This window comes from Oncorhynchus masou, chromosome 12 (genome assembly GCF_036934945.1).
Source record: "Oncorhynchus masou masou isolate Uvic2021 chromosome 12, UVic_Omas_1.1, whole genome shotgun sequence".
NCBI lineage: Eukaryota > Metazoa > Chordata > Actinopteri > Salmoniformes > Salmonidae > Oncorhynchus > Oncorhynchus masou.
In genome coordinates, this window is record NC_088223.1 from 36,045,125 (window position 1) to 36,072,884 (window position 27,760).

At 42.4% G+C, this 27,760-nt stretch overlaps 2 protein-coding genes and 1 long non-coding RNA gene across 5 annotated transcripts in view; 2 read left to right on the forward strand and 1 right to left on the reverse strand.

Annotated features, from left to right (window-relative positions):
* The first annotated feature begins 1,311 nt into the window (after nucleotides 1-1,311).
* LOC135549954 (uncharacterized) lies at nucleotides 1,312-19,071 on the forward strand. 3 transcript variants are annotated; one of them, XM_064980359.1, is made up of 9 exons: nucleotides 1,312-1,445; nucleotides 8,159-8,407; nucleotides 13,619-13,900; nucleotides 14,151-14,192; nucleotides 14,311-14,352; nucleotides 15,322-15,432; nucleotides 15,525-15,581; nucleotides 15,714-15,745; nucleotides 15,828-19,071. In XM_064980359.1, exons 1-9 carry the CDS (start codon nucleotides 1,376-1,378, stop codon nucleotides 15,987-15,989), a joined length of 1,047 nt encoding a protein of 348 aa, XP_064836431.1. In that variant the 5' UTR covers nucleotides 1,312-1,375; the 3' UTR covers nucleotides 15,990-19,071. The 3 variants fall into 3 exon arrangements, with proteins under 3 accessions (XP_064836431.1, XP_064836433.1, XP_064836432.1); XM_064980361.1 differs by having other exon boundaries at nucleotides 15,322-15,426; XM_064980360.1 differs by having other exon boundaries at nucleotides 1,312-1,439.
* LOC135549957 (uncharacterized) lies at nucleotides 18,689-25,171 on the reverse strand. The gene is made up of 2 exons (XR_010457046.1): nucleotides 25,084-25,171; nucleotides 18,689-19,334 (listed from the first exon to the last, which is right to left on the reverse strand). It is a non-coding gene; the product is annotated as an uncharacterized LOC135549957 (long non-coding RNA).
* LOC135549956 (uncharacterized) overlaps nucleotides 22,024-27,760 on the forward strand; it is a 7,011-nt gene continuing 1,274 nt past the window's right edge. Inside the window, exons 1-6 of the mRNA XM_064980362.1 lie at nucleotides 22,024-22,535; nucleotides 23,962-23,999; nucleotides 24,571-24,921; nucleotides 25,110-25,379; nucleotides 25,499-25,558; nucleotides 25,685-27,760. The exon at nucleotides 25,685-27,760 is cut by the window's right edge and continues 1,274 nt beyond it. Of these exons, the coding sequence (XP_064836434.1) occupies nucleotides 22,507-22,535; nucleotides 23,962-23,999; nucleotides 24,571-24,921; nucleotides 25,110-25,379; nucleotides 25,499-25,558; nucleotides 25,685-25,770 (834 nt within the window). The 5' untranslated portion in view covers nucleotides 22,024-22,506 and the 3' untranslated portion in view covers nucleotides 25,771-27,760. The remainder of the gene's footprint in view (nucleotides 22,536-23,961; nucleotides 24,000-24,570; nucleotides 24,922-25,109; nucleotides 25,380-25,498; nucleotides 25,559-25,684) is intronic.

Consider the following 27,760-nt stretch of genomic DNA (forward strand, 5'->3'; position numbering starts at 1 on the left):
CCCATTTTCAATGCAGGATCCAATCAGAGCAACGATTTGTTAGATAGATTTTTCAATCGACCTGTCAAGTAATAGTATTACTATTTACTAAGCGTAAACAGTTGTGGGTGGTCAGAAATCAGATGTTTAAAGGTGATTCCGCCCACTCACGCATCAGAATTTTGAGAGACTTAAAAAATATCAAATACTAGACATGTAATTAGGCATTCCTATCAAATGGACTGGTGATAAAATCAATCAACTGTCAGAGAATAAGGAACATTTTCTTTGCTCAGGTGATGTATGAAAATAAATGAAAATCTAGCTTACAACAGGAGAAAAACGATAGCCTCCCTGAAATAAATTAAATTGTTTAATCACTTTAATTAAGTATCAAATCAAAATCTAATTGTATTCATCAAATGCTAGGTGTAGACTAACAGTGAAACGCTTACTTACGGGCCCTTCCCAACAATGCAGAGCGAGAGAAAATAGAGAAACAATAGAACATTTATAATACAAGTAACAATAGATACACAATGAGTAATGATAACGTGGCTATATACAGAGGTACCAGTACGGAGTCGCTATGCAGGAGTACGAAGTAATTGAGGTAGTTATGTAAAAGTTGACAATGAACGTACAACTATGAATAAAGTGACAGTTGAAGCAACGTATGCGATGACTAAAAAAAGTTCGTGCAAAAAAGGGTCAATGCAGATAGCTGATTCAAATAATCAAATCTTGATGAGTGGTTGGTTATTTGAATCAGCTATATAGTGCGAGGGCAAAAAAACAAAACGTACACCCAGGTGGGTGTTGTTGTTTGGCGCCCTCCATTGTATGAAGTAGACTAAGTATGTCCAACATTTCTGAACCGTCTCCGGTACGGTATATCTGCACAAAACTAGTATAAAACATTTATTTCACTACTACTGTCATCATTCTAATAGCATTGTTTGGAAAGTCACTCTGCAGGGGTCCCACCTGGTTCAAATCTATACTCACAGAGGGTGTAATTAAACACTGTCTTAACTTCAGCCCTATTGTGAGTGGCTTCTTATTCACCAATCAATCAACAAAAAGAAGGCATTTTTAAATTAGCATGAAATGCAAAAAGACACACAGTATATAACAGGCTTATGTGAAAAGACGTGTCAATGTCCTCTCATTGAAGCATAATGAAACAGTTTGGATATCCACTATCAAATGTTATCATAATGTTGAGTCTATGGTATGATGCTGCCCATTAGTCACCATAATGTCAATGTCTTAGTCATGACCACACAGACTCACGCGGTCTTGGTCTGGTTTAAACAGGGAACAGGAAAAGGGAAGAAGGGGTTACTATCACGTATACTGTTTAACTCTGCAGTGTTAAGAGTTTTGGTGAAAGATGTGGAGCTATTTCAAGCCTTTGTTGTTTTTTCTAATGATTCCCCTCACCTCTAGTGCAACAGGTACAGGTACAGTGAACATTTAGTTCTTTGTTCTTTGCATTGATTGAGTACTACACCGACCATACTTTCTTTCTATCCAAGACAAAATGAACAAAACATAAAAAGAGGGAGTATACACTGGGAAACACAGTGTATTAGAATAATTATGAGCAATTTCTATTTAACTTTATTTCCTATATTGATTTGAGATTCTACTTCATGTACAGAGTCTTCGGAAAGTATTCATACCATTGACTTATTCCATATTTGTTGTGCTACCACCTGAATAACAAATTGATTCAATTGTATTTTTCTCAACCGTCTACACACAATACCCAATAATGACAAAGTGAAAACTTTTTTTATGGCAATGTATAGAAAGTGATATACAGAAATATCTCACTTACATAAATATTTACACCCCTGAGTCAATACTTTGTAGAAGCACCTTTGGCAGCGATCACAGCTGTGTCTTTCTGGTTAAGTCCCTAAGAGCTTTCCACCCCTGGATTGTGCAACATTTGCCCATTATTATTTTAAAAATTCTTCAAGCTCTGTCAAATTGGTTGTTGATCATTGCAAGACAACCATTTTCAGGTCTTGCCATATATTTTCAAGTAGATTTAAGTCAAAAACTGTCCACTTGACTGTCTTTTTTGGTAAGCAACTCCAGTGTAGCTTTAGCCTTGTGTTTTAGGTTATTGTCCTGCTGAAAGGTGAATTCATCTCCCAATGTCTAGTGGAAAGCAGACTGAACCAGGTTTTCCTGTAGGATTTTGCCTGTGCTTATCTCCATTCCGTTTCTTTTTTATCCTTACAAGCATACCCATAACAGGATGCAGCCACCACTATTCTTGAAAATATGGAGAGTGGTACTCAGTAATGCGTTGCATTGAATTCAGTGGAGGGGAGGACAGCTCATAATAATGTCTAGAACAGAGGAAATAAAATACAATTGTATTAGTCAAATGTGCCGAATACAACAGGTGTAGACCTTACAGTGAAATGTTTACTTTCAAGCCCCTAACCAACAATGCAGTTAAAAAAATAAGAATAAGAAATGAAAGTAACAAGTAATTAAAGAGTAGCAGTAAAATAACAATAGCGAGACTATATACAGGGTGATACCGGTACAGAGTCAATGTGCAGGGGCACCGGTTAGTCAAGGTAATATGCACATGTAAGTAGAGTTATTAAAGTGACTATGTATAGATGATAACAACAGAGCGTAGCAGCGGTGTAAAAGGAGGGGGGACAATGCAAATAGTCTGGGTAGCCATTTGATTAGATGTTCAGGAGTCTTATGGCTTGGGGGTAGAAGATGTTTAGAAGCCTTTTGGACCTGGCGCTCCGGTACAGCTTACCATGCGGTAGCAGAGAGAACAGTCTATGTCTAGGGTGGCTTTTTGACAATTTGTAGGGCCTTTCTCTGACACCGCCTGTTATAGAGGTTGGCAGGAAGCTTGGCCCCAGTGATGTACTGAGCCGTACGTTGTGCCTTGCGGTCAGAGGCCAAGCATTTTCCATACCAGGCAGTGATGCAACCAGTCAGCTTGCTTTCGATGGTGCAGCTGTAGAACGTTTTGAGGAACTGAGGACCCATGCCAAATCTTTTCAGTCTCCTGAGGGGGAATAGGTGTTGTCGTGCCCTCTTCACGACTGTCTTGGTGTGCTTGGACCGTGTTATTTTTTTGGTGATGTGGACACCAAGGAACTTGAAGCTCTCGACCCGCTCCACTACAGCCCTGTCGATGAGAATGGGGGCGTGCTCGGTCCTCTTTTTCCTGTATTCCACAACCATCTCCTTTGTCTTGATCACGTTGAGGGAGAGGTTGTTGTCCTGGCACCACATGGCCAGGTCTCTGACCTCCTCCCTATATGCTGTCTCGTCGTTGTCGGTGATCAGGCTGTTGTTGACACTGTTGTGTCATCTGCAAACTTAATGATGGTGTGCAGTCAGCCTGGTCATGCAATCATGAGTGAACAGGGTGTACCAGTTTTCTTGAGTTCATGGAGAGGCGGACCAAAATGCAGCGTGGTTTCTATTCATGGTTCTTTAATAAAGCAACTCCACGTGAACAAACTAACAAAACAACAAAACATGGAAAACCGAAACAGCCCTATCTGGTGCAAACACAGAGACAGGAACAATCACCCACAAACACACAGTGAAACCCAGGCTACCTAAGTATGATTCTCAATCAGAGATAACTAATGACACCTGCCTTTGATTGAGAACCATACTAGGCCGAAACATAGAAAAACAAACAGACTGCCCACCCCAACTCACGCCCTGACCATACTAAATAATGACAAAACAAAGGAAATAAAGGTCAGAACGTGACAGTACCCCCCCCCCAAAGGTGCGGACTCCGGCCGCAAAACCTTAGACTATAGGGGAGGGTTTGGGTGGGCGTCTGTCTGCGGCGGCGGCTCTGGCGCGGGACGCGGACCCCACTTCACCATCGTCTTAGTCCACCTTATTGTCCGCCCCCGTGGCTTCCTAACCATGGTGACTCTTCTAAATGACCCCACTGGACAGAGGGGCAGCTCGGGACAGAGGGACGGAGGCTCTGGACCAAGGGGCGGAAGCTCTGAACAGAGGGGCGGAAGCTCTGGACAGAGGGGCGGAAGCTCTGGACAGAGGGGCGGAAGCTCGGGACAGAGGGGCGGAAGCAGAGGGGCAGCTCGGGATAGAGGGGCAGCTCGGGATAGAGGGGCAGCTCGGGACAGAGGGGCAGCTCGGGACCTGGGCTGAGGGGCTCTGGCGCCTCTGGGCTGAGGGGCACTGGCAGATCCTGGCTGACTGGCGGCACTGGCAGATCCTGGCTGACTGGCGGCACTGGCAGATCCTGGCGGATCCTGGCTGACTGGCGGCACTGGCGGATCCTGGCTGACTGGCGGCACTGGCGGATCCTGGCTGACTGGCGGCTCCTGGCTGACTGGCGGCACTGGCGGCTCCTAGCAGACTGGCGGCACTGACGGCTCCTTGCAGACTGGCAGCACTGGCGGCTCCTTGCAGACTGGCGGCACTGGCGGCTCCTTGCAGACTGGCGGCACTGGCGGCACTGGGCAGACGGGCGGCTCAGGCGGCGCTGGGCAGACGGGTAGCTCAGATGGCGGTGGGCAGACGGGTAGCTCAGATGGCGCTGGGCAGACGGGAAGCTCCGGCAACGCTGGAGAGGAAGGCTCTGGCAGCGCTGGACTGAGTAGCTCTGGCGCCTCTGGAGTGAGGGGCTCTAGCGTCTCTGGGCTGGGGGGCGGGAGCTCTGGCAGCGCCGAACAGGTGGGAGACTCCAGCAGAGCTGGAGAGGAGGAAGGCTCCGGCAGCGCTGGAGAGGAGGAAGGCTCTAGCAGCGCTGGACAGGCGGGAGACTCTGGCAGCGCCGGAGAGGAGGAAGGCTCCGGCAGCACTGGACAGGCGGGAGCACCTGTAGGGATGAGACGGAGAGACAGCCTGGTGCGGGGGGCTGCCACCCGAGGGCTGGTGCGTGGAGGTGGTACCGGATAGACCGGACCGTGCAGGCGCACTGGAGCTCTTGAGCACCGAGCCTGCCCAACCTTACCCGGTTGAATGCTCCCGGTCGCCCTGCCAGTGCGGCGAGGTGGAATAGCCTGCACTGGGCTATGCAGGCGAACCGGGGACACCGTGCGCAAGGCTGGTGCCATGTAAGCCGGCCCAAGGAGACGCACTGGGGACCAGATGCGTAGAGCCGGCTTCATGGCACTTGGCTCGATGCTCACTCTAGCCCGGCCGATATGCGGAGCTGGTGTGTACCGCACCGGGCTATGCACCCGCACTGGGGACACTGTGCGCTCCACCGCATAACACGGTGCCTGCCCGGTCTCTCTCGCCCCCCGGTAAGCACAGGAAGTTGGCGCAGGTCTCCTACCTGGCTTCGCCACACTTCCTGTGTTGACCCCCCCAAGAAATGTTTGGGGCTGACTCTCGGGCTTTCATCCACGCCGCCATGCTGCCTCCTCATACCAGCGCCTCTCTTCCTTCACCACCTCCAGCTCTTCTTTGGGCGGCGATATTCACCAGGCTGTGACCAGGGTCCTTTTCCGTCCAATTCGTCCTCCCATGTCCATTCCTCCTCGCGCTGCTCCTGCTGCTGCTTCTCCTGCTGCACCTTGGGGCGGCGACACTCCCCTGGTGTCCTCTCCCGCCCAGGGTCCTCTCCCGTCTAGGATTTCTTCCCAAGTCCAGAAGTCTTTATTTCGCTGCTCCTGCTGCTGCCCGTTACCACGCCGCTTGGTCCTATTGTGGTGGGTGATTCTGTAACGGTTTTCTTGAGTTGATGGAGAGGCGGACCAAAATGCAGCATGGTTTCTATTCATGGTTCTTTAATAAAGCAACTCCACATGAACAAACTAACAAAACGTGGAAAACCGAAACAGCCCTATCTAGTGCAAACACAGAGACAGGAACAATCACCCACAAACAAACAGTGAAACCCAGGCTACCTAAGTATGATTCTCAATCAGAGACAACTAATGACACCTGCCTCTGATTGAGAACCATACTAGGCCGAAACATAGAAATACCCAAATCGTAGAAAAACAAACATAGACTGCCCACCCCAACTCACGCCCTGACCATACTAAACAATGACAAAACAAAGGAAATAAAGGTCAGAACGTGACACAGGGAGTACAGAACGGGACTGAGCACGCACCCCTGAGGGGCCCCTGTGTTGAGGATCAGCGTGGCGTATGTGTTGTTACCTACCCTTACCACCTGGGGGCACCCCGTCAGGAAGTCCAGGATCCAGTTGCAGAGGGAGGTTTCCATCCTCAGTTTTCTCCTAACACAGCCATTAAACTCTGTAACTGTTTTAAAGTCACCATTGGCTAATGGGGAAATCCCTAAGCCGTTTCCTTCCTCTTAGGGCAACAGATAGGAAGGTCACCTGTATCTTTGTAGTGACTGGGTTTATTGATACACCATCCAAAGTGTAATTAATAAGCATCAAATCATTTTTTTATCTACCAATAGGTCAAATCAAATATTATTTTTCACGTGCCGAATACAACAGTTGTAGACCTGTCTGTGAAATGCTTACTTACAAGCCCATTAACCAACAATCCAGTTCAAGAAATAGAGTTAAGAAAATATTTACTAAATAAAGTAAAAAAATAAAAAGTAACACAATAAAATAAGAATAACGAGGCAATATACAGGGGATACCAGTACACAGTCAATGTGCGGGGGTACAGGTTAGTCCAGGTAATTTGTACATGTAGGTAGGGGTAAAGTGACTATGCATAGATAATAAACAGTGAGTAGCAGCAGTGTAAAAACAAGGGGGGGGGGGGGTCAATGTAAATAGTCCAGGTGGCCATTTGAAAAATCGTTCAGTAGTCTTATGGCTTGGGGGTAGAACCTGTTAAGGAGCCTTTTGGACCTAGACTTGGCGCTCCGGTACCGCTTGCCTTGTGGTAGCAGAGAACATGCTTTGGCTTGGGTGACTGGAGTCTTTGACAGTTGTTTGGGCTTTCCTCTGACACCGCCTAGCATATAGGTCCTGGATGGCAGGGCTGTACGCACTACCCTATGTAGTGCCTTTTGGTCAGATGCCGAGCAGTTGCCATACCAGGCGGTGATGCAACTGGTAAGGATGCTCTCGATGGTGCAGCTATAGAACTTTTTGAGGATCTGGGGACCCATGCCAAATCTTTTCAGTCTCCTGAGGGGGAAAAGGTGTTGTCTTGCCTGCTTCACAACTGTCTTGGTGTGTTTGGACCATGATAGTTTGTTGGTGATGTAAACACCATGGAGCTTGAAAATTTTGACCCACTCCACTACAACCCCGTCAAAGACTCCAGTCACCCAATCATAGGTGCCCTTCTTTGTGAGGTATTGGAAAACCTCCCTGGTCTTTGTGGTTGAATGTGTTTGAAATGCACTGCTCGGCTGAGGGACCTTACAGATAATTATGTGTGGGGTACAGAGATGAGTTAGTCATTCAAAAATCATGTTAAATACTATTATTGCACACAGAGTGAGTCCATGCAACTTTTTATGGGACTTGTTAAGCAAATGTTTACTCCTGAACTTATTTATGCTTGCCATAACAAAGGGGTTGAATACTTATTGACTCAAGACATTTCAGCTTTAAATTTTGTATTTGTTTTTAACATTTCCGAAAAACACGATTCCACTTTGACATTATGGGGTTTTGTGTGTAGGCAAGGGACAACAATCTCAATTGAATCCATTTGAAATTCAATCCATTTTGTCAACACATTGACAGTAACATTTTCCAAACAATAACATCATTAATACTAGTGTTTGTTTTAATGGTTTTGCCTTGAAAACCCCCCCACACGTTAGCTTCCTTAAAGTGGGCTAATTTTATTTCCACTCTAAGGATATGCCATGTTCCCATTAGATAAAGAGGAATAGTGGATCACACAGGAAGCAGGAAGAAATGGACTCAGGAAGATATGAGTGAAACACAGCCTTGCATGCAATGGTAGACAAACAGTTATATTCTTCTACATACAGCCAATGTAGTAGACTGCACTCAGATGATTCCATAGGCTTGGGACAAGTCAGGCTCTCAGAAAACACTCCTGATCCAACACACTACCCCACATTTTTTCTTGGATTAAATTAGCTGTGACACAAAGCAGACATGCTCAGAAATGTATGTATATATTTCCCACAATATCAGTTTGTCCAGTTTATTCTAGTTAGTGTAAACCTACTTCACACTTGTTATTTCTTCACTCAGTGAGAAGAGTCTCAGTGCCTGAGGAGCATCGCCTGTACCTGGCCTGCAGTGGCACTGTTGACTTACAGTGGCGACACCAGGTCAACAGGATCATAGTCACCAAACAAGGCCAGTCGGTTACTTACACGAACCAACAGAAATATGACCTCCAGCCTGATGGATCTCTGGTTATTAAAGAGCTGGAGCCATCCGACTCTGGGGACTACCACTGCAACGACCAGCTAGTGGCAGACGTGGAGGTCCTGAAAGGTATGAGTGACAGGTACAGTGTGAAATGTAACACTTGTCTGACCACCACTCTAGAATAAAAAATAAAAAAAAGTTCTATAAATATATTGGTTGCTGTCCTTGATGATGTGAGCTGAAAATGTACCACTGACTGGGCGATGAAGAATGTTTCAACCAATGATCCATTTCAAGTGGTCAACCACCAGTGAAACTGCTCTGTCATTGGAGTGATAGAAGAAAATAAGTAATCTATTTTTAAGAAAATTAGCTGAAACACACTTATTTTTGTGACCAACTTGTATTATTTATTTGTATATATTTTTTGCGAGGGGTTCAGATCACAGACAGGAATTAATATTCACAAAGTGTATATATATTAAGAAATTAAAAGCCGTCGAAAACAAATAAAATAAGCATTATTTGTCCTGTTAGTCCCATCTCCCCTCTCCCTCCCCTTTCTTAGTAGGTGCGACCCATTCCTATTCTCCCTCCCTCCCCTTACGGGCTCATGATGTGGACACACTGTATCTATGCATAAAACAAAACATCATGGGTAACTCATCTTATGTTTGTAAAGTTGTTTGTGGGACCAAGGCACACATGAATAGAATCAGCCTGCATACATCAATATTCTATACAGATATTCAAAATACAATGGATAAATTCAAACATGATTGCATTACATTAACTCACAATGAGCGTTTGACCTTATCAACTGCTCTATTGAATGTACTGTATCTAAGGTTGTTTCCTTGTCGCTGTTCATTCGAACTGTGAGGAGCTCTAGTGAAAGAACATCAAGGACGTTGTGTACCCATTGAGTTATGCTGAGCTTATGTGAAGGCTTCCATCTGGTCACTAATATTATTTTGGCCGCAGTCAGTCCAGACAAACACTCGTTTCTGGGGTACTGTGACTCGAGTCAGTGAAGATTCATCGTTCGAAAATAATCGTTTGGGGAGATAGGGAATAGCAACATTTCATTTTTTAAATTTTATTTCACCTTCATTTAACCAGGTAGCCAGTTGAGAACAAGTTCTCATTTACAACTGCAACCTGGCCAAGATAAAGCAAAGCAGTGAGACAAAAACAACAACACAGAGTTACACGTGGGATAAACAAAAGTACAGTCAATAACACAATAGAAAAATCTATATACAATGTGTGCAAATGGAGTAAGGCTGTAAGGCAATAAATAGGCCCTAGCCAGGCGAAGTAATTACAATTGAGCAAATTAGACTGGAGTGATAGATGTGCAGATGATGATATGCAAGTAGAAATACTGGTGTGCAAAAGAGCAAAAATAAAAAGCAAAAGTAAATAAAAACAATATTGGGATGAGGTAGGTAGTTGGATGGGCTATTTACAGATGGGCTGTGTACAGCTGCAGCGATCGGTAAGCTGCTCAGATAGCTGATGCTTAAAGTTAGTGAGGGAGATATAAGTCTCCAACTTCAGCGATTTTTGCAATTCGTTCCAGTCATTGGCAGCAGAGAACTATAAGGAAAGGCAGCCAAAGGAGGTGTTGGCTTTGGGGATGACCAGTGAGATATACCTGCTGGAGCGCGTGCTACAGGTTGGTGTTGTTATGGTGAGCTGAGATAAGGCGGAGCTTTACCTCGCAAAGACTTATAGATGACCTGGAGCCAGTGGGTCTGGCGACGAATGTGTAGCGAGGGCCAGCCAATGAAAGCATACAGGTCTCAGTGGTGGGTGGTATATGGGGCTTTGGTGACAAAACGGATGGCACTGTGATAGACTGCATCCAGTTTGCTGAATAGAGTGTTAGAGGCTATTTTGTAAATTACATCGCCAAAGTCGAGGATCAGTAGGATAGTCAGTTTTATGAGGGTATGTTTGGCAGCGTGAGTGAAAGAGGCTTTGTTGCGAAATAGGAAGCCGATTCTAGATTTAATTTTGGATTGGAGATGCTTAATATGAGTCTGGAAGGAGAGTTTACAGTCTAGCCAGACACCTAGGTATTTGTAGTTGTCCACATATTCTAAGTCAGAACCGTCCAGAGTAGTGATGCTAGTCAGGCGGGCGGGTGCGGGCAGCGATCGGTTGAAGAGCATGCATTTAGTTTTACTTGCATTTAAGAGCAGTTGGAGGCCACGGAAGGAGAGTTGTATGGCATTGAAGCTCGTTTGGAGGTTAGTTAACACAGTGTCCAAAGAAGGGCCAGATGTATACAGAATGGTGTCGTCTGCATAGAGGTGGATCAAGGAATCACCCGCAGCAAGAGCGACATCATTGATATATACAGAGAAAAGAGTCGGCCCGAGAATTGAACCCTGTGGTACCCCCATAGAGACTGAGATGTCTGGACAACAGGCCCTCCGATTTGACACACTGAACTCTATCTGAGAAGTAGTTGGTGAACCAGGCGAGGCAGTCATTTGAGAAACCTAGGCTGTGTTGTCTGCCGATAAGAATACGTGATTGTCGAAAGCCTTGGGTAGGTTGATGAATACGGCTGCACAGTACTGTCTTTTATCGATGGCGGTTTTGATATTGTTTAGTACCTTGAGCGTGGCTGAGGTGCACCCGTGACCAGCTCGGAAACCAGATTGCACAGTGGAGAAGGTACGGTGGGATTCGAAATGGCTAGTGATCTGTTTGTTTACGTGGCTTTCGAAGACTTTAGAAAGACCGAGCAGGATGGATATAGGTCTGTAACAGTTTGGGTCTAGAGTGTCACCCCCTTTGAAAAGGGGGATGACCACGCAGCTTTCCAATCTTTAGGAATCTCAGACGATACGAAAGAGAGGTTTAACAGACTAGTAATAGCCGTTGCAACAATGGCGGCGGATCATTTTTGAAAGAGAGGGTCCAGATTGTCTAGCCCAGCTGATTTGTACGAGTCTAGGTTTTGCAGCTCTTTCAGAACATCTGCTATCTGGATTTGGGTGAAGGAGAAGCTGGGGAGGCTTGGGCAAGTAGTCGCGGGGGGTGCGGAGTGTTTGACCGGGGTTGGGGTAGCCATGGGGAAAAGCATGGCCAGTTGTAAAGAAATGCTTATTGAAATTCTCGATTATCGTGGATTTATCAGTGGTGACAGTGTTTCCTAGCCTCAGTGCAATGGGCAGCTGGGAGGAGGTGCTCTTATTCTCCATGGACTTTACCATGTCCCAGAACCTTTTGGCTTCAGAGCTACATGATGCAAATTTCTGTTTGAAAAAGCTAGCCTTTGCTTTCCTAACTGACTGTGTGTATTGGCTCCTGACTTCCCTGAAAAGTTGCATATCGCGGGGACTATTCGATGCTGGTGCATTACACCACAGAATGTTTTTGTGCTGGTTGAGGGCAGTCAGGTCTAGATTGAACCAAGGGAAAAAGCAAGCCTTTTTCCCTTGTTCTCTTCCTAGTTATACATTTTTTGAAAGGGGCATGTGTATTTAAGATGATGAGGAAATTACTTTTACAACCAGGCATTCTCTACTGATGGGATGAGGTCACTATCCTTCCAGGATACCCGGGCCAGGTCAATTAGAAAGGCCTGCTCGCATCAACTGTGACCACCAAAAGGTCTTCACACTGGGGTAGTCCCAAATCATGTGCATGTAGGTTCCAATATTTATTGGAGAACACAACAGACCATTTGGAATAGGAGCAAGTTGAAATTGGCAGCGTTTCCGCGGAGTCAAATGAAATCTGTGAATGGATTTGTAGTGTATCAGGTGATGATTCAAATTTTGGGAGGACATGGGATATTGAAAAATAGGGGTAGGTTTATAGAGAATCGAAGGACCATGAATTTAATAAGAAACCTTAGGTGCTGGTTTAAGGCCATACAGGTTGAGTAAAAATCACACATCTGACCACTCATGGTTCAGATAATTGAGAATCATGTCCAGTGAGAACTGACATTAAACTATGGTTCTGAAAGGAAAGCAGAGAAAGAACTTAGGCTATAACACTGCTATAATATGACATGGCTGTATAAGCTAACACAGGTAATTATATAACAGCAAGGGCTATATACTACAGCAGGCATAAGGCCTAGTCACTTGGCAATAGACTAAACAACCTATTGGACTTGTACACATGAAACTCAGGCAAATGTGCTCAAACATTACAGTAATGTTGAAATGTATACATAATATAAATACAATGAGCATGAATGAGTGATATATATAGAATTGAAAATAGCCTAGCACCAAAAATTAAGAATGCTAATAAACGGATAATCGCTAGCAATCATGCTAAAATTATTATGCATTCCAATACAATATGCTAACGGTAGTGCTAGCGTGAGCCAACAAACAAGCTGAACACATGGTACTTTTACACAAAAAGTCCACACAACTTAGGTATTTGGCATGACCTTGACCAATAAAACACTAACAAAAGTGGGGGTCCTCTGAATGGGAGTCTAAGCTGCCGACCGGAACTATCCAGAAGGGATGGCTAGAATCAGCCGACTGAAACTGGCCGTTTTAACAGATATTGTTCCAGACTCTTTTCCAATCTGTATTTTGTTTGTAGTCTTTAAGGTCTGTATTCCATATTGTAACTATTCCCATTGGTTTATGGGGGACTTCTAGTAGTTTTTTATATATAGATTGAATACAAAACCTCCACTTGTGTTCTGGTTACATACAAACTCAGTGAGTGGATGGAAAGGCTCCATAAGTGCGCATAGTGGTTCTTAACGGCAAAGAATGTAAAATACAAATAAATGACGAATCAGTTAAATTATACATATTTTTTAGGTCATGAAAGGATAATAACCCTTCATCATTCATCAAAGTATATAACTTTAAGTTGGGTAAAGCTAGACCCCCAAAAACCTTGGGTTTCTGGAGTGTATATATTTGATTTCTGGGCCGTTTCTTTTTCCATATAATATGTAAGACTGAATTTTGAATCTTATCTCAGTACTAACAAAGTGTGCTAACAATAAATTGAGTCTAGGCAAGACATTCATTTTGACTATCAAAATTCGACCTGATAAAGTTAATGTTAGATTAAACCATCTGTCGTGATCTGCTGTAATTGCAGTTGTGACTTTGTAGTTCTTCTAAACATTTTTAATTGAAACATCAATGCCCAGGTATTTAAAATGGGTCACAATTGGTATCTTTGATTCTATATCGAGGTTGAACATTGCTTTGTCAAGTGGGAGCAGAAACATAGTCTATTTTGTTCATCTAATGAGCATATTACTATCAGTGTCAAAGACATTTTCACATCTTGTTACCAATATTTAATACAAATATCTTCCCACAGGCAAAAACTTTGCGGTTTCTGCTGGACGAGCCCTATTGCTTCCCTGTATAGTATCTAGCAAAGCCAAGCGGAGATGGTTCTTCAGGAAAGATAGTCATGCGAAACGAGAACCCATCTTGACTCTGTTCAAGAATGGGACCGTGAAAAAGGAGAGAAAGGACCCCCAGAAAAGGTTTTCCTGTGATGAAGATGGTTCCCTGCAGATCCTCAATCTGCAGCCAGGGGACTCTGGAGAGTACCTGTGTAATGGAGAAAAGGCAGCCAAAGTAAAGGTGTTGACAGGTAGAGCTTTCCAAATAGCATTTTTTTCTCCTGTTTTTCCCTTATAGCCACACTGTATCTATTTAACTGTCCATGTATTTTCCTTTGACAGTATCATAAAGCATTTAATAAAAAGATCAGGCTCAAAAATCCTCTTTAACACTTGCTGGGAAAACCAGTAAGAGAAAGCTTTGGGGAAGCTTCAGAGGCCACTACAATACCATTCCCTTAACTTAAAATGTCATGCATAACTTTTTTTTTGCAAACCCAGATCATCTCAACATCCAGAGTACCACTGCTCTTATGCAAACAGGTAACACAAAGCAACACTTTGCAGTTCTTGAAAGTATGAAAATTACACCAAAGTCCAGGGTTTTAACTGTGAGTTGTAAAAGTAAATTCCATGACTAATATTCTTCACCTATTTTCAGATGTTGTTGGGAGAGAGAACAGGGAGACACGCCCTATAAATGGTAGGTTGTCCAACGAAAGTTCAGACACAAACCTCGGGAGGCAACGGTCGAGTCATGTGCCCTCTGAAACATGACCAATCAAAACGTGCCTCTTAACACCCGCTCGCTTAACCCGGAAGCCAGCCGCACCAATGTGTCGGGAAGAAACACCGTTCAACTAACGACTGAGGTCAGCCTGCAGGCACCCACTACAAGGAGTCGCTAGAGCGCGATGAGCCAAGTAAAGCCCCCCCAGCCAAACATTCCCCTAACCCGGATGACGCTGGGCCAATTGTGCTCCGATCTATGGGACTCCCGATCACAGACGGTTGCAATACAGCCTGCGATCGAACCCGAGTCCGTAGTGACACCTCTAGCAATGCAGTGCCTTAGATCGCTGCATCACTCGGGAGGCCCCTCTATGGACAATTCCTTCGACCTCATGGCGTGGTTTTTGTTCTGACATGCACTGTCAACTGTGGGACCTTATACAGACAGGTGGGGGCCTTTCCAAATCGTGTCGAATCAATTGGATTTACCACAGGTGGACTCCAATCAAGTTGTAGAAACATCTCAATGATGATCAATGGAAACAGGACGCACCTGAGCTGAATTTCAAGTCTCTGAGCAAAGGGTCCGAATACTTATGTAAATAATGTATCTGTTTTGTATTTTTTATAAATTAGCAAACATTTCAACACCTGTTTGTTATTATGGGGTGTGTAGATTGCTGTGGATTTTTTTTATTTAATCAATTTTAAAATAAGGCTGTAACATTAACAAAATGTGGAAAAAAGTAAAGGGATCTGAATACTTTTCGAAGGCCCTGAACATTTATGTGTTGTAATATGCCACCCACCCAACTTTGTGTTTACTGTTAGCGACCCTCCATGCTGTGTGCTCGCTTCAGAGGTCATGAACTGGGCTTTCATCCTGTTAACAGGTGACATTTTCACAAATCAAATAGTGCTTCATGTTTTTGTCTATTAGTTGTGACGATAATAGCTGTCATTGGACTATGCCTCATGGTGCTTCTGGCTGGTCTGCTGTGCAATTTGCTGAAAGGAAGACTGAGAAAAAGAAGAAAGAAATTCCGTACAGGTTTTTAAAAATCCTCTAAATTATATTGTTTGTAATAAATTATTATTATTATTATTTTTACAAATGTGACATAATTACTGTATTCCCTATAGTGACAGGACACAAGCAGGAAGGAACTGAACTCCAGACTAGGTGCTTGTCAAATCTAGGTAAAGAACACAGTCTAATTGTTTGCTGACAGAAAGGTCCATCTAATAGGGTTTGTGTAAAATGTGTGCATTCTCCCAACAAGTATTGCTATCATTGAAAACAAGTAATTTTTAAAATATTTTGTGTTATAGGGTCTGATATCACACGAAGTGATGGGGAAGAAGTGAGTACAAATGAATATCACTCATTTAAAACTTTGCTAAAATGTTAATTTAAATATTTGTATGTTTCCGTGTGTGTCTCAGAGCCCTTCTCATGTGGAAGACACTGAGATTCAGTATGCATCTCTGGGTCGGCAGAACTGGAGGGAAAGATTGAAGGTACAGGGAGACCAGCATCACGTCATCTATTCCACTGTGGTCACTGCTAGACCAGCATTCCAGGGTTTGGAGAGAATAACACATTGATTTGACTGATTGACTCCTTTACAAAACAGTTTGTTTTCTACCTCTTTGTATTACAGTATGAGTACATTTTACAAAGGTTTCTCTTTAATCCTATTATAAATGTATTTGAGTCTTTCAAGATACGCAAGATACTATTCTTTTATCCAACTAATTCTATATCCTGTTGGCTTAAAACAATTATATTGAGATTCTTTGGACAAAAAAAAACAATTATTACGTTACCTTTTTCAACATTTACAGAAACACTCATACATGCACAAATCAAAATACAATCTTAGTTCCATCAAGAACGGATATTTAAAGAACAATGTCAGCAGATGCACCATACGCCTGAATGAACAAATTTGGCCACTGTTGCATAGATAACATCTCCCTTGGCCAATCCTGGCACTCCCTAAGCCTTAGCAGTGTGCTTTACTGGCATCGTGCAGACTCACTTCCTTATGAAATATATATATATATATGTATATGTATATATATGTATATGTATATATATGTATATATATATATATGTATATATATATATATATATATATGTATATATATATATGTATATGTATATATATATATGTCAGTGTTAGTGATTAGATATTGACTTCATGCCATCCAAACCTCTCAGGCATAGAATTACAGTTGGACAAGTTTTAGTCCTAACGATTATGACTAACAGAAGTACTTTTACCTTGAGACACAAATATGTTGTTGTACCTGAAAGAGGAAACAATTCATAGAGGCAATCTGCAGTTCAAACAATAACAAATGGGTTATCCCGCCATTGTTTTGGTAAATAGCTGACCAATGGGGCTGAAGAAATAGAACCACTCTCAAATTCATAGACAGCGCTATTGATGCAAGGACTGACCATCCATGAGATCAAAATGATAGATTTCATCATGTTGTAATGATCTTGGGTGAATAAGCGCGGATATTGACTACAATGTTTTGAGAATATAAAAACAAGATTATGATTGGGGTTATAATTGGGGTTTTGATCGGGTAAGACAGTTCAACTAAGCTCATGAAGTTTTTATAAGTTATATTGTTCAAGAAGCAATGGGTATATATAATTACTTAAAGTCAAAAACATTTATGTAACAACTGCAGATTTGCAAAAGAGAAACTTTTATTTTGTAATGTCCCTTTAAGTAAACTATTTACAAGTCTTATGCTGCTTCCATTCAACCATAACAATAATGGGGATGATCAAGATTTGTTCACCATAGACTGACCAGGTGAATCCAGTTGAAAGCTACTGTGGGAAGCATTGGGGTCAACATGGGCCAGCATCCCAGTGGAAGGCTACCGACACCTTGTAGATTCCACGTCTCAAAGAATTGAGGCTGTTCTGAGGGCAAAAGTGGATGCAAGTCATTATTAAGAAGGTGTTCCTAATGTTATGTACAATCAGTGTACTTTTACCGTACACCATCTTGTTTATCCAGTCACTGCAACAGAAAGTGAAAGTAAGAATTACATTTCACAGCACAGTCTATGTATAGGTGAAATTACAAGAGCAGAAGCCTTCGTGTCGGATCACACACAGGAAGGATTTTTCTGCTCTCTGTGAAGTCTTCTTACCGTAAATGTTTTCGAGATTTCTAACTCTCACCATGCCAAACGTAAATCTCATCTTGGAGGCTCTGTCTGCTGTCTCAGGTTGCAACGTGGAATCAGCCACCGCGGGAACACTTTCACTAACCCCACAGGACTTTGTCAATGTGGTCGCACTAAAGGAGTTCTACGTACAAGAGGGCCTTCTAGAGTTGGAGTACCCAAGTTTGGGGACATTGTCTTTAAAATGTGCCTTAGCTTTACCTGATGCCCCATCCGCCGCATCCATTCCACAAACCACTGTTTCTGTGAACGTGAATGAGTTCCTTGATTCTCGGTATGACTACGACTTTACAAATGTTAAGGATGGTGAAACAGTTTTTACTCGGGGAAAGGAGCAGTACGTCCGACCCTGTGGCTGGAACCGCATTGCCCTGAAGGTGTTGAACAAATACAGGGATGGAGATGGATGGTTGGGGACCGGAGACGAGGCCTGGCCAGTGTCCTACCACGGACCTGCTATGGACGGATCCCAGGGGATCATCAGGAGAGATGGAGATGGTGCTACTGTCGGAAGAGGAGTGTACTCAACACCGGACATTAACGTAGCTGAGAAGTTCTCCAAGAGGTTTACGTCCAAAGTAGATAACAAAACCTACAAGGTGGTGCTACAGAATAGGATCAACCCCCAGAAAAGGCAACAGTGTCGGAGAGAGAGTTACTGGCTGGTTTATGTGCCTGAGGGATCATCTCCTGTTCAAGAGAGAGCTATTGTGGAGAACTCCATCCGTCCTTATGGTCTGCTGCTTAAGGAAGTGTTGTAATCAAGGCAGACAATGTTTGATAGATAAGGAAATAGGTTTGCCTTAATCATACTCAGTATGATCAGAAAATGAAGAGATGTAACATCAGATTAATACAATTCTAAATCAACTAAGTAACAAGGTTAATTTGTTATAGTCATAGGATTAGCATACGATTGCTTGAGATTTTTGCAGTGTAAATGTAGCCTTTACCTGATAGGCTACTAATATGGATGTGTTATAAGGTAATACAATGACTTGAAATAAGTGTGCATTGTTTAGTTACATTGTACTTTATTTCCAGTGACCCACCTCATCTAACCACATCTAACCATTTTCAACCAGTTGTTTTGGGAAAAGAGTGCTTTCTATGTACATATAACTCCAAAATGTTAGTTTGGACGACGCTGAATGTCTTCACTAATGAAAAGCTGTAGTCACAGCATCAATACAGCAACAATATACTACACTGCCACCTAGTGGTACTCTTATGATATTTAATTCCAATTATTGACTTACAATTTGGGATTTCTTTTAATTTAATACATTTTAGAATAAGGCTGTAACCTAACAAAATGTGGAAAAAGTCAAAGGGTCTGAATACTTTCCCGGAGGCACTGTATATGAACAATTAGCCTGCTAGTTTGTTGGTGTCTCTTTCAGTAATCTACATGAAGATATGCTTAGTGATTTGAAAATGCATTAATAAATGGTTTATTCACATTAAACTACTGTGTGTTAGTTTTATATATACAGTATATGTATAAAACAATGCTTTGTTTTTTTGCATTGATTAAAAAGAAGTTCAAACTTTCCTCTATAAACGTAGCCTTTGTAAATCTAGGGCAGCAAGCCAAGGATTTGCAGCAAGCTCATCTGACTGGAAACAGAGTCCAAAGACACAGAGGGCGCCAAACAAGGCCGAGACTGGGGACAACACAGGCCAGGAGTGTCCAACATCACACCACCTCCCTCTCTGCCACTTCTGCGTCTGGAACACAAACCACACCATGGTTACCACACACTGCTGCCCAGCCCAGAGCTCAGAGAGCTGTGGGAGGAGAGCTGAGCAGAAACAGAAACCTTGAACAGAATTGATGACGAGTAGCCTTTGTACCCTGACAGTCAACCACTGATTATGGAGAAGTGCTTACTCTTTACCTGGCCCCTAATGATAAACAGGAAACAAAACCAACCTAAAAAGCAGACCAAGCATTGTCTGATATGTTAACCAATATTAGGAGTTGCACCCCAGTTTTAGGAAGTGTATATTCTATTAGTCAGTTTGTCGTTCTGTGTGAGAAAGCAATAGCCTATATTCAAAACAGACTCTGGGACAGTTGTGGGACGATAGATCCTGAATTCATACAACCAGTAGGCCTATGCTACATCCCCAAAAATATCTGAAGCAATAAGGCTCATGCAACAGATCAGAATGCCTAGCTTAAAATGTTGATAAACTATTATTTCTTCGCACTATAAGCACAGCAATGCGGACAAGGCAGTAGGCTACTGTTTTGAATATTCGTTCCATAATGCGATTAGCGGGTTAACACGATTATGCAAGCCAGCAAAGCCACTACACAACACAACACTAAACAATACATTAACTGCACTATAACAGTGACAAACAGTTCCCACAAACTGTTAGGGCCTACATAAAGCTGTACCAACAGCAGTACCAACACCTTACCACTGACACACCTGGCTATCAACGGAGCCTTCTCTGGCAGCGAAACAGTTCATTCAGCCTTTTTTTTAAACATAGCTATTATGGCTGACTTGTTTAAACAAATGTGGTTTCTACTGTCAATTGAGATGTACAATCTATGGCATAAGGGAACGACGAGCGGAGAAGAGGCAATCCGTAATTTCGATTAAGACATTAATGAGTGAGCTAGGACGGACGTTGTCAATATAACTATTTGTTCAGCACTTTTGAAATGTACAATGACAGAATTCAGAACATGGGCTGTACTTACAGTATGCTCCCTGTACACCAAATCATAACCATAGGATAAATAATGGGGGCAAATAAGCAGACTGTCACGCCCTGACCGTAGAGAGACATTTTATTACTCTATTTGGTTAGGTCAGGGTGTGATGTGGGGTGGGCATTCTATGTTTTGTTTTCTATGTTTCTTTATTTCTATGTTTTGGCCGGGTATGGTTCTTAATCAGGGACAGCTGTCTATCGTTGTCTCTGATTGGGAATCATACTTCAGTAGCCCTTTTTCCATCCTTGCAGTGTGGGTAGTTAACTTTGTTTGTGGCACTAAAGCCCTATTAGCTTCACAGTTGTTTCTTCATTTGTTGGCGTCATTAAAAAAAATGTTTTAAAGGAATATGTACGCTCACCACCCTGTGCTTTGGTCCACTTATTCATTCCAGGAAGACGGCCGGGACACAGACAATGAAAGCTCTTACAATATATTGATTATTACATTTCTCTAAAACAGGCTATAGGCTACATGTGCCAAGTCAGAACAGTAGGTGAAATTAAGAGGGGAACGGGGACCAAATGATTAGCATGAGGCACATGGGCTACTAACAGCTTACTACACAACATACACTTAGTATTACTTTTTTAGCTGTAGTATATATATATATTTCCCTGGCATATTACATAATTTACGCAGAGGCATACAAGACATTTTTTGACACACCTTGTTGTGCTGTGCTTACTTCCTTTCAAACCACGAATTGTTGAATTTGTGATTTCCAACTTGTGAAATGTTTATGTCCAATAGCCGATGAACACCGATACGTTTTATTTATAATTTCTCTAAATTATTTCTCTACATATAACAAGGATTGAAAAGGATTTGCCAGTCGATTGTCGACTTGATTCATGATAATGACTGCTAAGATTTTGAAAGGGTGATGTTGACATGATCAGTCCAATGTTGACATGATCAGTACCTATAATGTGATTTGACATAATATTTTCTTTGGTCAATAACCTTGAGCCTCTTTAGATGGGCACTTCTAATGTAACTCCATGGCAGCACCTAAAGGGCTAGAATTTTCGAGGTCTCCCCTTAGACTTCGCGGTGATTTAGTGAAACACTCCATATTTTCTGCTGGCTTTCCCCACCACCACAGAAAGCGCTGAGCTATGCTGAAACACCTGCATTTTGGAGCTGCCTTACCCAGGAAAACAAAAAAGAGACCATGTTTGTATGCGGCTTTATTAACTCAATGATATATATTTTGGGGCTAAAAATGTGGGACTTGTAATAAACATATTAAACGCATGTAATAACGCATTTACTGACTGTTGTCTGTCTGTGGCCTAACCATGCAATTGTGTCCAATTTGTAAGTCGCTCTGGATAAGAGCGTCTGCCAAATGACTTAAATGTAATGTAAATGTGGCTAGCACACTGTGTCATAACCCTACCCTCCCCCTGTTCCTTGTGTAGATACTAATCGCACTGGTACAACCCTGTTTGAGTGGCTGATTGAGATAACACATATACTGCACATATATATTGGAATCCCTAAAACACCCGACCTCCTTTGGGATGGGCTACAAAGACAAAGAACTCTGTCAAGAACCAACGGGATACGGACACCAGGCTGGAGGGGACTGTCTATCACCTACAAGCAACCTACCAGAAACTAGGACTACCAGAATTTACCTACGTCATTTCAATGTATTTAAGGGACTTCATATCATGTTTCGGTGTCTCTTTTTCCGAAAGTTCCATAAGAGCTGGACATCATTACGCATTGAATAAACGGTATTTTATTATACTTTATCCGCCTTGTCCAGAGTCTCAACTTGATCTCATTTCTCGTATATTATTCATTAACAGACTCAAAACAGGTACATCTTTCCTGAATGACTGCGGTACTTATGGACCTGAGAGAGACCACCACATTTGTTGTGCAGAAGCTGAGCTGCGATTTTGAGACAATGTAGCTTGCAGTGTGTGGCTGGTTGTTTGCTGCGAAGTTCCTCGTCCTTAAAATGAAATTAATCTCTAATTAGTAGGCAGGACTCCCCCTCCAGATTTCGTTTCTGGTAACTCAGCTGACGCTCCAGAGACTTGTACTACTTTGCTTGCTGCCACTGCTCCATCACAACTTTCTAGGACACAGCCTACTGGCAGTTTGTTGCAAGTTCGAGGAGTCAACCTACTCGCATTTCCATTTACAATGAAAATGTATGGCATAGACAGGGACCGGTAAGCGACACACATGTATTTATTTTAATTAGCAAATTATTTAAACAGTTCTTAGAGTCAAATAGAGATTTTTTGTTGTATCTGCCCAGATAAAATGCTTGTTTCCTATTGTATTCACTGTGCATCACTAGGCTAAGCGCTCACATCGGGCAACTAATTTAAACGAGTAGATAGATGTACGCATTTCTTGGTGGATGACATCATGTATGGACAAGTTTGTTTACTAAATTAGATGCATGGCGTGCATTAGGACCGCAATATTATAAAATTACGTTTTCAGAGAAGGGCACACAGCCAGCCGCTTTAAATAAACTCAATAGAAACCTAACTGGTTTGGAGAAACGAAACTGATCTATTGCCGTTGTCAAAATCTTTATAGTTAGAAACCTAACTGGTTTGGAGAAACGAAACTGATCTATTGCCGTTGACAAAATCTTTATATTTAGAAACCTAACTGGTTTGGAGAAACGAAACTGATTTATTGCCGTTGACAAAATCTTTATATTTTAAAGCAATAATATCAATTAGTGTCAGATATGCTAGTGATGTTGTTTAAAACTTTTACATTATTTGAGATCATTTTGCTGTATATGAAAGTAAAACAAATTGTATTATTTTTCTCTAATTATGACTTTGGTTTGACAACAGTTTTTACATTCAATTTTTTATTTCACCATTATTTAACCAGATTAGCTAGTTGAGAACAAGTTCTCATTTACAACTGCGACCTGGCCAAGATAAAGCAAAGCAGTGCGACATAAACAACACAGAGTTACTCATGGAATAAACAAGCGTACAGTCAATAACATAATGGAAAAAAACAAGTTTATATACAGTGTGTGCAAATGGCGTGAGGAGGTAAGGCAAAAAATAGGCCATAGTAGTGGAGTAATTACAATTTAGCAAATTAACACTGGAGTGATAGATGAGCAGATGATGATGTGCAAGTAGAAAAACTGGTGTGCAAAAGAGCAGAAAAGTAAATAAAACAATATCGGGATGAGGTAGGTAGGTTGGGTGGGCTATTTACAGGTGGGCTATGTACAGCTGCAGCGATCGGTTAGCTGCTCAGATAGCTGATGTTTAAAGTTGGTGAGGGAAACAAAAATCTGTGATTTTTGCAATTCGTTCCAGTCATTGGCAGCAGAACAGGAAGGAAAGGCGGCCAAAGGGGGTGTTGGCTTTGGGGATGACCAGTGAGATATACCTGCTGGAGTGCGTGCTACGGGTGGGTGTTGTTATCGTGACCAGTGAGCTGAGATAAGGCGGAGCTTTACCTCGCAAAGACTTATAGATGACCTGGAGCCAGTGGGTCTGACGAATATGTAGCGAGGGACATTATGCTTTGCATCAATAGCATATATATATATACACACACATATATGCTTTCCTCTTATCCCGCTTCTTCTTCCTTTTCTTTTTTTAGACATTTCATACATTGTCTGTGGATTGTCGGCTATGTTGGTGAGTATAAATTAACTCTATCCACAATTAAACTGGATGGTTCAAGCCCTGAATACTGATTGGCTGAAAGCCGTGGTACATCAGAACATATACCATGGGTATGATAACATGTAATTCTACTGCTCTAATTACATTGGTAACCAGTTCATAATAGCAATAAGGCACCTTGGGGTTGGTGGTATATTGCCAATATACCATTTTATTTTACTAGGCAAGTCAGTTAAGAACAAATTCTTATTTTCTATTACGGCCTAGGAACAGTGGGTTAACTGCCTGTTCAGGGGCAGAACGACAGATTGTACCTTGTCAGCTTGGGGATTTGAACTTGCAACCTTTCAGTTACTAGTCCAACGCTCTAACCACTAGGCTACCCTGCCGCCCCAATGGTGAAGGGCTGTATCCAGACACTCCGCGTTGAGTCATGCATAAGAACAGCCCTTAGCCATAGTATATTGGCCAAATACCACACCCTGTGTTCATGTTCTAATTGCTTAATTAGAACATGAACATTGGAAAATCATGGATTTGTAGGTTTTTTTTGCCAATCATTGGTTCCAACTCTCTCCTACAGCCTCCTCCCCCCTGCATTCCATTCCTGTCTCCATCTCTTGCAATGTGGGAAGCCAAGCCATCCTTCCCTGCAAGTGGAAGTCCCAGTTTGACAAAATCCCAGTTTGCCATGTCCAGTGGCAGACACCTGATGAGACAGTGTTTGAACAGATGGGGGCGCAACGGTGGCAGGCAACCGAGTTTGAGGGGCGGGTGGAGGTACCTGAGGAAAAGCTGTGGGGGGGAGACTGCTCTCTGATCTTGCGTGACGTGCAGTTTGGGGATGTGGGGCTTTACGAGAGCTTCATGGTGGTTGACAGGGCACATAATAAGAGACGGGTGTTCATCCAGAGTGTCCAGCTCTCAGTCCATGGTAAGTGTAGAACTATCTTTACTACAAGGCGGGGCTATAAGGCCAGGTGAAAGTGATCAGAAGTTAACTTTATGGCTCTGCACCTCATTTAGACCACCTGAAAAGTGCAGAAGTGACCTTTTCAGATTGGTCCAGCATTCCACTTTCCTCACGATCTCTTACCTCATTTCTTCTGTAATTCTCTCCAGAACACACGTCCGAGGAGTCCTTGAGGGTGGGTGAAACCCTGGACCTGAAGCTCCACACTCCCCAGGCCATGAAAGTGGTCTTCCAGGGGAGGAACAGCACAGAGATGACGGTCCTGTGGATGAGGGGTGAAGAGGAGGTCAACAGTGGTCGTCTTAAGGAGGTCGAAGGGTTTGTGGTCCTCAAAGGGTTGAAGATAGACGACTGTGGGACATATACCGTGTTGGATTCCCACGGCCTGCCGGTTAGCACGGTTCATCTTACAGTGGAAGGTAACATACCTGAGCCATGGTGGCAACAGATCGCCCTCTCTGGGTATACTTATGAAGAACTTGGTTAATAATATAAGTAATGTTTGGGATTTCTAACTACTACATTTTTTCTCCCTTAGCATATCAGGTTGATGAAACTCAAAAATTCCATGAGATCCAGGGCAAACAAGCACCTATCGGTAAGACACAGAGGTTAGAATGCAGTTCATTCAAGATACTTATTGTGCAAGGAAAGCATACCAAATTGATGAAACTGCAGAGTGATGGACAGGTCTGAACAAGTTGTTTCAATCTTCTCTCTCCAGGTAAATCAACATATAACAGGTCCTCCTCTCTGCTTATGTTATTTGTCCTGCTGTTCAGTCCCCTGATTCAGCATCTCCTGAGTTGAGTTTTGAGTTTGAGTTTATTTTTATTTTTACAGGGACAGTGCGCATTAATCAACGTTTCAGTAAAAGTGCCGGTTTTAGCCAGCCGGCTAATTTTCAACCGCAGTCCCTGGGCAGGTTATTAAAAACAATTACAATATAGACAATAGCAACATAGAACAAGCAAGACATAGCAACATAGGACAAGCAAGACGTAGCATACAGACAGAGCAACATAGAGCAAAAAGCAGCAAGACAAAATTCATAAAAGCAACAAAGTGTTTCCACACCTCACAAGCTACAGACAACAGACAACATGGAAAGCGGCAACACACAGCTAGGGACCATGTTCACAAATCTGATTGACCTTTAGCCATGTCTTCAAGCATTTTGTGAAAGTGTGATATGTGGTGCAGTTATGTGTGTCTGATGGCAGTGTATTCCAGACATGGGAAGCTCTCACAGAGAATGCAGATTTACTAAAGGTGCTTTTCCTTAGGGGAACTATACAGTCACCTCTCATGGCAGACCTTGTGGATCTGCTGCCATATGTCTGGGTTTTCTGTTTAACAAAAATATTGAGTGGAGGGGGAGCCAGGCCATTAAGGATCTTGAATACAAGACATGCGTTGGTGTATTGCACAAGATTTTCCCAACTCAAGATCTCATGCTTTCTAAGGATGTGACAATGATGATGGCTATTGGGCTTCCTATCAAGCACTTTGAGAGCCTGTTTGTAGACAGACTGAATAGGTTTTAATGTTGTACAGCAAGCTTGGGCCCAACTAGTCAAGCAGTATGTTAAGTGGGGGAGTATCCTAGAGTTGAAGTACAGTTTTGCTACCTCTGTAGTCAAACAATTTCGTATAAATCGGAAATTAGCTAGGTTGAATTTAGTTATTTGAATTACCTTTTTCACATGCTTTTTAAAAGAGAGGTTGGAATCAAGTATGATGCCAAGGTACTTAAAATCGGATACCACCTGGAGCTTCTCCCCTGACACATAGACATCTGGCTCAGTAGCATCTGTTGCCCTCTTTGTGAAGAACATGCAAACAGTTTTTTTCACATTGAGATGCAAACACGAGTCACTGAGCCACTTTGTAATCTGGACCATTACAGTAGTGAGTTCTTGTGCAGCTTGTTGTTTGCTCTTTGCATGCACATATATCACTGTATCATCTGCATACATTTGAACTCTAACAACGATCTGTCATGTAAGCAAGGTTTAAACCTATTTGGCTGGTTTCCCAGACTGTCTGAAATATTTTTTACGCCCAAAGCCAAATCACAAATCAGAGTGCTAGGGAGCTTTCCCCTGTGAAAACAATGAAATTGTGATACATAAAAAATGCAAAAAATATGTTGGTTGTTGTCTGGCCAATGTTCCAGGGAATCTAATATCTAATAATGTAATACAATTATAAAAAATAAAGATTGAGCCAGTTTCCAGGACCAGATTAACCCTTTTCCAAATGGACTAAATAGTGAGCTCAATAGAGAATATCCATTGAAACTGCTTTCTAGGCCAGGACTAGACTTAATCTGTGTCAAGAAAATAAAATCCCATTATTCAGTATGATGCCATTTTCTCTGTTACTGTCAGTAGTGTAGTGTAGGTCTATAGCTTACTGACCATATATTATACAGTTTGGGTCATTCCAATTCTGTAACAAATTAGACTGTTGTTAAGGGAATTTTTATCAATGATGACTATGTATACATTACAATCAGGACTGACTAATCAGAATACTATTATGTTACTGTATATGTACTAATCCGAATACTATTATGTTACTGTATATGTACTAATCAGAATACTATTATGTTGCTGTAAATGTATGAGTTTTCTTTCTTGATCCCAGTACAGAATATAATGTCTGTGAATGTGGTCAAGAGTTAGAACAATGACTGTCTGTTCCTTGGTACAAATGAGTCAGACTGGCTAGAATGCTTATCTACACGAGAAAACCTTGACTCTAAATTATATTAAATTGGTAGGGAGACGGATGT